Here is a 12,583-nt window from a genome sequence, read left to right on the forward strand (position 1 = left end):
CCAATACCTTACCCCCAATACCGTGTGCTTTAAGTTTGCACACTAATCTCCTGTGTGGGACCTTGTCAAAAGCCTTTTGAAAATCCAAATATACCACATCCACTGGTTCTCCCCTATCCACTCTACTAGTTACATCCTCAAAAAATTCTATGAGATTCGTCAGACATGATTTTCCTTTCACAAATCCATGCTGACTTTGTCCGATCATTTCACCGCTTTCCAAATGTGCTGTTATCACATCCTTGATAACTGACTCCAGCAGTTTCCCCACCACCGACGTTAGGCTAACCGGCCTATAATTCCCCGGTTTCTCTCTCCCTCCTTTTTTAAAAAGTGGGGTTACATTAGCCACCCTCCAATCCTCAGGAACTAGTCCAGAATCTAACGAGTTTTGAAAAATTATCACTAATGCATCCACTATTTCTTGGGCCACTTCCTTAAGCACTCTGGGATGCAGACCATCTGGCCCTGGGGATTTATCTGCCTTCAATCCCTTCAATTTACCTAACACCACTTCCCTACTAACATGTATTTCGCTCAGTTCCTCCATCTCACTGGACCCTCTGTCCCTTACTATTTCTGGAAGATTATTTATGTCCTCCTTAGTGAAGACAGAACCAAAGTAATTATTCAATTGGTCTGCCATGTCCTTGCTCCCCATAATCAATTCACCTGTTTCTGTTTGCAGGGGACCTACATTTGTCTTTATCAGTCTTTTCCTTTTTACATATCTATAAAAGCTTTTACAGTCCGTTTTTATGTTCTCTGCCAGTTTTCTCTCATAATCTTTTTTCCCCTTCCTAATTAAGCCCTTTGTCCTCCTCTGCTGAACTCTGAATTTCTCCCAGTCCTCAGGTGAGCCACTTTCTCTGGCTAATTTGTATGCTACTTCTTTGGAATTGATACTATCCCTAATTTCTCTTGTCAGCCACGGGTGCACTACCTTCCTTGATTTATTCTTTTGCCAAACTGGGATGAACAATTGTTGTAGTTCATCCATGCAACCTTTAAATGCCTGCCATTGCATATCCACCGTCAATCCTTGAAGTGTCATTTGCCAGTCTATCTTAGCTAATTCACGTCTCATACCTTCAAAGTTACCCCTCTTTAAGTTCAGAACCTTTGTTTCTGAATTAACTACGTCACTCTCCATGTTAATGAAGAATTCCACCATATTATGGTCACTCTTACCCAAGGGGCCTCTCACAACAAGATCGCTAATTAACCCTTCCTCATTGCTCAAAACCCAGTCCAGAATAGCCTGCTCTCTAGTCGGTTCCTCGACATGTTGGTTCAAAAAACCATCCCGCATACATTCCAAGAAATCCTCTTCCTCAGCACCTTTACCAATTTGGTTCACCCAGTCTACATGTAGATTGAAGTCACCCATTATAACTGCTGTTCCTTTATTGCACACATTTCTAATTTCCTGTTTAATACCATCTCCGACCTCACTACTACTGTTAGGTGGCCTGTACACAACTCCCACCAGCGTCTTCTGCCCCTTAGTGTTACGCAGCTCTACCCATAACGATTCCACATCTTCCCGGCTTATGTCCTTCCTTTCTATTGCGTTAATCTCTTTTTTAACCAGCAACGCCACCCCACCTCCCCTTCCTTCATGTCTATCCCTCCTGAATATTGAATATCCCTGAACGTTGAGCTCCCATCCCTGGTCACCCTGGAGCCATGTCTCTGTGATCCCAACTATATCATAATCATTAATAACAATCTGCACTTTCAATTCATCCACCTTATTACGAATGCTCCTTGCATTGACACATAAAGCCTTCAGGCGCTCTTTTACAACTCTCTTAGCCCTTTTTAATGCTTGCCCTGGATTTGTCGGCCTGCCACTTTTACTTTTCCCCTTTGTACTTTTTGCTTCTACGCTCACTTTACACCCCTCTGTCTCTCTGCACTGGTTCCCATCCCTCTGTTGTGAACTAACCTCCTCACACCTAGCCGCTTTAATTTGATTCCCACCCCCCAACCATTCTAGTTTAAAGTCACCTCAGTAGCCCCCGCTAATCTCCCTGCCAGGTTATTGGTCCCCCTAGGATTTAAGTGTAACCCGTCCTTTTTGTACAGGTCACACCTGCGCCAAAAGAGGTAATGTGCTGTAGATTTTCTTTGTTCTAATTGATTACAGGATATTTACTCTTCCTGGTTTACAATATGATCTTAAACTGCATAACCATATTCTTATTTCCTTTACCTCCTAAAGGTTGCCAATACATGTGGAAAAGTCCAGGGCTGTCTTGGTTCTGTTGACTCTTACAGCTTGGAGATCACAGGCCCCATTCTTCCTCACTCCATGGACTGTATTAATCGTATTCTCCAGTGTAATGAATATAGTGGAACAGTGACTGTTGTTAATGTTCATGAGTGTACCTCTGTCTTCAATGTTCAGTTACCTAGTTAGTTTGGCTTTTGACTAATATTATGGACAGAGATATAATTAACTATGGCATAAAGGAGACACACTGGATGAACTGGCTGCATCTAACAGAATTTTAGTACATTTTGTCAGTATATCCCAAGTTATTCTTGCAAGGCTAAGAAAATCACTGGAAATGGACAATAAACAATATAGTCAAAGAGCAGTATTGATCTGATAGATTTATATTGTTTTATTGTCTTATGAGCATTTCCTTTACAGCAAAAATTATCCCATTGCTTTAATTACCAAGTACATATCCCATTCACTATAATCTAAATATTTTATAAAGATTAAGCAGACCATCAGTTACCTTTCTCTAGATGTGGTATAATGCAGATCAAAATTGTGAATATACAGTATATGCTTTTTATAATCTGGTTTGACTGTAGCATTTCAATATACTAAGTTATATTTATATTATGTATTAATCTTTGACTAATAGGAATGTTTGGATATAGGAGATAATCTCATTACTTTGCATTAAATATTTTGGGTATAAGAGTTATTTATTTAATGCACCTAATTAAATGATATCAAGCTATAAATAATCATCAGTCTTGTGAACGCCATTCCTGGTTACAAACACCTGACTTATAGACACCACTTGCACAAGAACAAATTTTAAACATTATATTGTAAAGTCTGATGTATGTACATATGTATGTTCATTCCTACAAATAGCAGAATTAGTTTCCTCTCTCTGCTTAGTAATTGTTCTTGTGCTTTTGATGCCTTTCATTACAATACTTGAGGTATAGTTGCAATAAAGTAATTTTTGTGTATTTTGACTTAAAACAAAAATGACTTATGGATGTCTGTAAAATCAGAGACAGCCTGCAATCATATTCTAAATGTAATAATAGTCCACATCGATTAACTATTTAATCCTTGATAAATAGTTAAATAACCTGCAACCTGTATCTTGCTGCCAATGAAATGTATGAAGTGTGTTGTTTACTAACCAGTTGCTTCAGGCTGCCAGAATTTGTAGTTCGACATTATCACAAAACCTTTACAAGTGATTTTAAACGTATACACATCATCTTGTCAAAAAATTTAGAGACAAAAATGAAGAATTAGAAGTTTTAACCAGCATAGAGTACTTGAAGATTTTAAAGTAAGCTAGATTTGGTGTTATGTTTGCATAATAGGAATGATCTCAAAACACTCCATGTACTTTATAGTACAGAGTGATGGTATTATTTGAAAGCACAGTAAGTTATGAGAACGGCAAGCCAATGTTTCTGTTAATCTTAACTATTCTAATGAAAGGGCAAGCTCAAATATCTCATTTTCTAACTTGTACGTTATAATCCATAAGATATAGGAGCAGAATTATGCCATTTGGCCCATCAAGTCTGCTCTGCCATTTCACTATTTTCCTCTCAGCCCCAATCTGCACAGCTGCCTGTGGCAAAGAATTCCATAGATTCACCACTCTGTGGCTAAAGAAATTCCTCATCTCTGTTCTAAAAGGACTCCCCTCTATCCTGCGGCTGTGTCCTCTGGTCTTAGACTCTTCCCACTATAGGAAACATCCTCTCCATATCTATTCTATCAAGGCCTTTCACTATTCAATAGGTTTTAATGATGTCTCATTCTTCTGAACTTGAGTGAATACAAGCCCAGACCCTTTGAACACTCTTCATATGACAAGCCATTCAATCCTGGAATCATCTTCATGAACCTCCTTTGAACCCTCTCCAATTTCAGCACATCCTTTCTAAGATGGTGGGGTAAAACTGCTCACAATACTCCAAGTGAGGCCTCACCAGTGCTTTATAGTCCTAAAATGATATCCTTGCTTTTATATTCTAGTCGTCTTGCAATGAATGCTACGATTGCATTTGCCTTCCTCACCACAGACTCAGCTTGCAACTTAACCTTCAGGGAATCCTGCACAAGGACTCCCAAGTCCCTTTGCACCTCGGTTTTTTTGTATTTTCTCCCCATTTAGAAAATAGTCAACCAAAATATCAAACCAAACCATTTCTTCTACCAAAGTGCATGACCATGAATTTCCCAAGACTGTATTTCATCTGCTATTTCTTTGCTCATTCTCCAAGTCTTTCTGTAGCCTCTCTACTTCTTCAAAACTACCTGCTCCTCTATCTTTCTTCATATCAGTGGTAAACTTTGCAACAAAGTCATCAACTCCATCAACCAAATCATTGACATATAAAATAAAAAAAGAATTGGTCCCAACACAGACCACTGTGGAACACCAGTAGTCACCGTCAGCCAACCAGAAAAGGCTCCCTTTATTTCCAGTCTTTGCCTCCTGCTAATCAGCCATTGCTTATCTATGCTAGAATCTTTCTTATAGTACCATGGGCTTGCCGCTTATTAAGCAGCCTCATGTGTGGCAACTTGTCAAAGGCCTTCTGAAAATCCAAGCACACATCAACCAATTCTCCTTTGTCTATTCTGCTTTTTATTTCTTCAAAGAATGCCAACTGATTTGTCAGGCAAGATTTTCCCTTGAGGAAACCATGTTGTCTATGGCCTATTTTATTACGTGCCTCCAAGTACCCTGAGACCTCACCCTTAATAGTCGACTCCAACATCGTTCCAACTGCTGAGGTCAGACTAACTGGCCTATAGTTTCCTTTCTTCTGCATCTCTCCCTTCTTGAAAAGAGAGACAATAGACAATGGGTGCAGGAGTAGGCCATTCAGCCCTTCAAGCCAGCACCACCATTCACTGTGATCATGGCTGTTCATCCACAGTCAGTACCCTTTTCCTGCCTTCTCCCCATATCCCTTCACTCCACTATCTTAAGAGCTCTATCTAACTCTTTCTTGAAAGAATCCAGAGAATTAGCCTCCACTGCCTTCTGAGGCAGAGCATTCCACAGAACCACAACCCTCTGTGTGAAAAAGTTTTTCCTCAACTCCGTTCTAAATTGTCTACCTCTTATTCTTAAACTGTGTCCTCTGGTTCTGGACTCTCCCAACATTGGGAACATGTTTCCTGCCTCTAGCGTGTCCAATCCCTTAATAATCTTATATGTTTCAATCAGATCCCCTCTCACCCTTCTAAATTCCAGTGTATACAACCCCAGTCGCTCCAATCTTTCAACATATGACAGTCCCGCCATCCCTGGAATTAACCTTGTGAACCTACACTGCACTCCCTCAATAGCTAGAATGTCCTTCCTCAAATTTAGAGACCAAAACTGTACACAATACTCCAGGTGTGGTCTCACCAGGGCCCTGTACAACTGCAGAAGGACCTCTTTGCACCTATACTCAATTCCCCTTGTTATGAAGGTGAGGTGACATTTGCAATTTTTCTGCTTCCAGAACTATTCCAGAATCTAGTGATTTCTTGAAAGATCATCACCAACACCTCCACAACCTGTTCAGCCACCTTTTCAGAACCCTGGGGTGTACACCATCTGTTCCAGGTGACTTATCTAACTTCAGACCACTACTTCCTAAGAACCTTCACTCTAGTAATGGTAACTTCACACACTTCATGACCCCTAACACCATATTGCTAGTGTCTTCCATAGTGAAGGCTGATGCAAAATACCTGTTCAGTCTGTAGCCATTTCCTTGTCCCCCATTACTACCTCTCCAGCATCATTTTCCACCAGTCCGATATCCACCCTCGCCTCTCTTTTACATTTTATGTAGCTTTAGAAACTTTAGGTATCCTCCTTAATATTATTGGCTTGCTTACTTACATATTCCATCTTTACCTTAATAATTTTTTTTTACTTGCCTTCTGTTGGTTTTTAGAAGCTTCCCAATCCTCTAACTTCACACGAAGTTACATTCCCTTTGGTTTTTATGTTGGTTTTGACTTCTCGTTAGAAATAGTTGTGTCATCTTTCCTTTCGAATACTTCCACTTTGAGATGCAAATATCCGTGCTTTTTGAATTGCTTCTAGAAATTCCAGCCTTGTTGCTCTGCCATCATCCCTGCTAGTGTTCTTTTCCAATCAATTCTAGCCAGCTCCTCACATGTGCCTCTGTAATTCCCTTTCCTCCACTGTAGTACTGATATATCTGACTTTAGCTTCTCCCTCATATTACAGGGTGCATTCAATCATATTATGATCAGATATTTTGATGTGTTCTTTTACCTTAAGCTCTCTAATTAATTCTGGTTCATTGCACAACACCCAATCCAGAATGGCTGATCCTCTAACTCGTCCAACCACAAGCTGCTCTAAAAAGCTATCTCATATGTACTTTAGAAATTCCACCTCCTGTAATTCGGCACCAACCAGATTTTTCCCAATCTACTTGCATATTGAAATCCCCCGTGACTTGTAACATTGTCCTTTTAGGCCTTGTATTTTCTATCTCCTATTATAATTTGTACGCCACATCCTTACTACAGTTTAGGGGTCTGTATACAACTCCTATCAGGACCTTTTTACCCTTGCAGTTCCCGGGTTCTATCCACAATAATTCAATACCTTCTGACCCACTTTCTAATGATTTGATTTCACTTTTGTTTGGACCAACTGCAATGGTGCATCCTCTGCCTTCCTGCCTGTTCTTTCAATACAATGTACATCCTTGGACATTAAGCTCCCAGCTATAATTTTCTTTCAGCCATAATTCAGTGATGTCTACAAAGTCACACCTGCCAATCTGCAACTGTGCTACAAGTTTTCTACCTTATTTCTTATCTACCTTAATGCACACATTCAAATATAACACCTTCAGTCCTGCATTCACCCTTTGATTTTGTCTACCTTTTACATTGCAACTCATCCTGTTGACTGCAATTTTGCCCTATCAACAGCCTCTCTTCACTACATATTGCCTCTGCTTGTGAACCATCTACCTCATCTTTAGTACCACCATCCACCTTCCATACCAATACTTCTTGCATTGAAATTTATGCAGCTCAGGACACTAGTCACCATGCTCAACATTTTGATTCCTGACTTTGAGGTCATACCCATCTGCCTCCAGAACCTCTCCACTAACTGTTCTGGCACCCTAGTTCCCCACTGTGTAGTTTAAACTAGAGTTGCAGGGGGATAGTAACCAGAGTCCAGAACAGTTCATGGAGAGGTTGGAGAGGCTGTGGATACTCAACCATCCTGCCTGGTATCTCAATTTAACTGCATTCAGCTTTTTAGTTTCATTGATAATCTACAATCGTATTCCTCATCTCCTATTTTCACCTTCCCTGGACATACCTTGGTTCTAAAGCACTCTTTAGTTGTGCTTTTACTCCCGTCACCTATCAAGAACTTTTTTTCCCTTTTTCTGCACACCCCTATTCCATTACCTACAGCTAGAGACCTTTTTTTAAAAAAAACCTATTTTCCCATGGATCATCAGCCCGAAATATTTTGGCTTTCCAAGCCGCTGCCTGACCCGCTAAATATTGTGTCTTTATTACTGAAAAAGCATTTTGGAGAAACAATCAATGTCTTCAGGAAGGAAATAATGTACACAAAGTAAAATACAAATTCTCATTTTAATTTTATTTGTATACAGTTCAATTGTACATAATTATCTTCAGTTTTGCAATGTGATCACAGCTTGCTCCAATAAGTGGAGACACTAGCGAATCCAAGTCCATTAAGTAAACTAACAATTACAGAAAATGGATGAAATACAAACTTTCCCAGAAAGTACTGTAGGCAAAAGTTTTGACTGACATTACAGAAAAACAAGCTTCAAGTGAACAAAATCATTACCATGCCCAATGATGTTCACAATGATTGCTGCCTCTTGACTAAATTACTCTCAATATTACCAAGGACCTGTATAGCAGCAACAGGAATTCTAGTACCTGGGCCAAAGATGCTGGAAACACCTGCCTTGAACAAGTCATCATAATCCTGGAGGATTTAAAGAATAGATAGTATTAAATAAATACAAGTTATACAAAATTGACTTAGCTTTGAAAATATATGCCAGCATTCGAGCACTTTACTTTTGTATGAGTGGTGTTCCTCTACCTAGTGTTGTATGGAAAGGCTTATCAAACACCTAAAATACTTAAAAAGAAACACTAATCATAAACTAGTTCCACGATTACAATGTACCGTACTTGCTGACCAAGGCAACCAATGATTCTTGTAATCCTAACTAAACATCAATGATGGTGCACCCAAATTTTACTGAGCTTCAGATTTCAATATCCATGTGTTTTATAGCATAGAATGTGTTTTGGAAATACAGACCCCCCCCCCCCCCGATAATGTAAGGCTATGCAAGCATTAGGACAGATTCTTCTTGCGGGGCACGAGTCGTTTAGTTAAATTTGCTAAGACTTCATACTTTTGTGTGCTACTCCTAGCAACTGGGAATTGTGCCTTAGGATTTCCAAATAGGCCTAATCATTGGTTATGCCAGATTAGAAGCACTGTTTCACATTGTTATCTACACTTTCTCCTATTTGACCAACAGGATAAATAACATTTATTATTTTCTAATATTGCTTCTGATTTATTTTCTAAACAATTAAAGCTAAATATGCCCTTCATGTGACACTGTGTTAGTGGACTCAAACACAGTAGGAGATAATCATCAAAAGCAAAAGAAAATTAAAAGATTACAAAAAGCTGATTTGACAATCTGAAGATTGCAATAATTCAGGGTGACTTAAGAAAAATCAAACTATTGAGGGAGCTAGGGCTTTACTCTTTGGAGAGAAGGAGGATGAGAGGAGACATGATAGAGGTGTACAAGATAATAAGAGGAACAGATGGAGTGGATAGCCAGCGCCTCTTCCCCAGGGCACCACTGCTCAATACAAGAGAACATGGCTTTAAGGTAAGGGGTGGGAAGTTCAAGGGGGATATTAGAGGAAGGTTTTTTACTCAGAGTGGTTGGTGCATGGAATGCACTGCCTGAGTCAGTGCTGGAGGCAGATACACTAGTGAAGTTTAAGAGAATACTAGACAGGTATATGGAGGAATTTAAGGTGGGAGCTTATATGGGAGACAGGGTTTGAGGGTCGGCACAATATTGTGGGCCGAAGGGCCTGTATTGTGCTGTACTATTCTATGTTCTATGTTCTATGACCTGGCTGGTACTGAAGGACAATTAGCCTCTTGGAAGTTCAATTAAAAAAAAAACTGGTTTAAAGAGAGACTGAAGTTCTAAATGATACAAAAATGTTATAATTTTAATCAAACAATTGTTGCAGATTTAGGATTGGCAGGGTGCTATTTGATTGTTAAATCTTTCTTATATTACAACCCAACTTCCTGATAATCACCTAATACATGTATTAAAATAGACACAAGATTCCCACATAGGTTTGTGACACACATTCTAGTAAAAAAATCTGTATTAAATCTTCTCTTCTAGTCCATAAGGCCTTCCCTTGAAGTACAACTATCAGAAAACCCACATTTCCACATAATAGATAGAAACAGGAAAATGTTACTGTTATTTAGTTATTACTAAATGGACACAAATAAAACCAAATAGAATAATTTTACTAGTTTGAACACTGCCTAATTTTGTTCCCACTGGTTAATGGAATCTTGCTATCAGTAAATATGATTCAATAATGATAACTACAGTAAAAGAAAACCTGAAATTATATCATAAATGTTGTACCTGAGGAGGAATCACACCACCACAGATGACCAAAATATCAGGGCGCTGAAGATCACAAAGCTCTTTTATCAATTCTGGCACTAGAGTTCGATGGCCAGCTGCCAAAGAACTGACACCAACGCAATGCACATCTGCATCCACTGCCTGCTGTGCTACCTCCCGAGGAGTCTAGAAATAAAGCAACGATAGCTTGTAAGGTTGAAATGAGATTGTCTTTGAATTAACATTTGAAATGAATTGTACACAGATCATATTTTCATTTTTATAACCAAGATTGTAAGATAATCTTACTAGTGATTATCACTGACTGCATTCTGATACCTACAGTGGAATCAAGGAGATTGTTGGTATGAATTCTGGTCTTAACAAAAATCCAACATTGCTCTGGAATGGTTAGCGTGTTGCCTTTAGTAGAGGCCTTCAGAAAATCTCGCTTATTCCTCACTATTACAGGGAAACTCCAATAATTTGGTGTGCTCAGGTCTTGTGTTGAAATAGCAGATTTACTGAGCTCTTGGATGTTAATTCTAGTAATGCCAACATATCATATTAAATTTTCCACTGAACATTATGTTAAAGTGAGATTAGGGACTGGATCCTACAAGTCAGGTGCGCACACAGTAAGTGTCACGTAGTGAGCCAAAAGCTGAACCAGTAAGATTGAATTTGTTGTCCAAATTCTATTGGTATTTGATTAATACTATCTTTGAAAATAAATGCTACATTATTTTTTCAAATTGAAACTAATCTGCACAACTTTTGAGAATATGAATGTATAATTAATTCCTCTCAACAAAATCCAAGTTTTGATTTTCTTCGTACTTCATTTTACTCTGATACTATAGCTTGTCCCACAGTTAGCTGCGAAAGTAATGCTTTTTTCTTTTTTTTGTCAAAAATTTGTTTACAGATAAACTACTTAAAAACTTATAATATTTCTACACATCCGTTTCAGCCAAAGTATGAGATCTGAAAATGGACTTTATGTATTTGTGATCTCCCCTCTTTCCATGCCTATAGCCTTGACAATTAATTTTTCTTGCCAATCTTACTGGTCTTGACCTTTACAAACAATTAGTATGGAATTTATAAAATAAAAAGACGAACATCAATTACACCCATCACTACCCAGCGTGAGTTTGTTTAGATAAATATTTTAAATACATATCTTCCTGGTTATGTGAGAATTTAAGTAAATTGGGGATAATAGAATAGAAATAACTAAATATTACAGAATGAAGCAGAACAAACAGACCATTGTGGTATCAATTAGTACCATGCGAATACCTTCGTCAGCTGGCTGAAATCGTGAAATCTTGCATATTTGAAAGAACTATTTGTTCACCTGCATATGCCTCAGAGCAGCTTACATTCATCTAAGTAAACGTTTGTCAAATCCTCCACCCTCAGGAAAAGTGAATCCAAATTTAATAGTATCACCCTGCTTCAATTTATGAGTTAAAATTTTATTAGTATTGATCAAACTACCTGAAACAAGGGTCCTATATCTACATCAAAACCCAGATCAGCAAATCCTGTGGCAATAACTTTTGCTCCTCGGTCGTGCCCATCTTGACCCATTTTAGCAACAAGCAGACGAGGTCGACGACCTTCATTTTTAGCAAACTTCTCAATTCTAAATAATAAAAACAACCAAACAATCTTGTTAGTCAATCATGATTACAATATATTAGACAAGTTTGTGAATATTTAAAAAGGGATTATGTATTCATTTGCATGTCTGTATTACAAACAGTTTGTAGATCAGCAAACTAGATTTTCATGGAGTGCACTGCAGATTTATCAGAACTTTCAGATTCTAATAGTTAAATCTTTATGCAAACTAATTTCAAAAGGAATTAATGAATTGATAAAGCAGCTTTTTTGCACATGGGTTAAGTTAGATTAAGACTGTTAATCCCGATACCAATTCCCTTTCTCAAACTTCCTAACAGAATTGAACAATGCAAGTCTAACATTTATTGACACACCAAAAATTTAGAAATTTACATTTACTGAAAAGTTTAACGGTTTAGCAAATTTAATAAAAATATTAAGAACCATATCCAAAAAGAATAGTTTTTTTTTGCAGAGTTAAGATTTTCTGGCTCACCTGCTCATTGCCACAGACATTTCTTCGTTGTCACCAAATTCATGTCGGTATGCACCGCTCACCATGCGATTACTAGGTTGATGTTCACCAAACACTACTTTCATTGCATCTGTAATTTCTCCAACAGTACATCTAAATAAAAAAGTTAATACATTGATAGTACATGTTAAGACTTAACTCACACAATATAACGGTTAAAGTAGTCAAGGTTAGAAAATAGATAAAAATAATTCTATATCAAAGTGAATCAAGTCCAAATCTAACTTAGAAGATAAAACCATCAGAATCACCATTCACAGATTGTGTACTTTTTTCTTCTGTGCTTAAATTAAACATTATAAACCTTAGTGAAGATGGTCCAAATTCTCATCTTACCTTTTAAAAACTTATCAGAAAGACTGCATGGAGAAACTCATCTTTTAAACTGAATTTAATTTCAAAGAGTCAAAAAGGGTATAAATGAATAAAACTCATGGG

General features: G+C 38.0%; 2 protein-coding genes across 4 annotated transcripts in view; one reads left to right on the forward strand and one right to left on the reverse strand.

The window, feature by feature from the left end:
- Positions 1–5,420, forward strand: part of LOC134358506 (protein downstream neighbor of Son-like) — a 44,706-nt gene extending 39,286 nt beyond the window's left edge. For all 3 annotated transcript variants that reach the window (XM_063070803.1, XM_063070813.1, XM_063070820.1), the window contains exon 9: positions 2,228–5,420. In XM_063070803.1, coding sequence (XP_062926873.1) covers positions 2,228–2,425 — 198 coding nt within the window. In that variant the 3' untranslated portion in view covers positions 2,426–5,420. The remainder of the gene's footprint in view (positions 1–2,227) is intronic.
- A 2,445-nt stretch (positions 5,421–7,865) lies between these two features.
- The window catches only part of mmut (methylmalonyl CoA mutase), a 29,193-nt gene continuing 24,475 nt past the window's right edge, over positions 7,866–12,583 (reverse strand). The window contains exons 9-12 of the mRNA XM_063035314.1: positions 12,107–12,238; positions 11,482–11,629; positions 9,994–10,161; positions 7,866–8,261 (exon numbers count right to left, since the gene is read on the reverse strand). Of these exons, the coding sequence (XP_062891384.1) occupies positions 8,133–8,261; positions 9,994–10,161; positions 11,482–11,629; positions 12,107–12,238 (577 nt within the window). The 3' untranslated portion in view covers positions 7,866–8,132. The remainder of the gene's footprint in view (positions 8,262–9,993; positions 10,162–11,481; positions 11,630–12,106; positions 12,239–12,583) is intronic.

Source organism: Mobula hypostoma, chromosome 2 (genome assembly GCF_963921235.1).
Source record: "Mobula hypostoma chromosome 2, sMobHyp1.1, whole genome shotgun sequence".
Taxonomy (NCBI): domain Eukaryota; kingdom Metazoa; phylum Chordata; class Chondrichthyes; order Myliobatiformes; family Myliobatidae; genus Mobula; species Mobula hypostoma.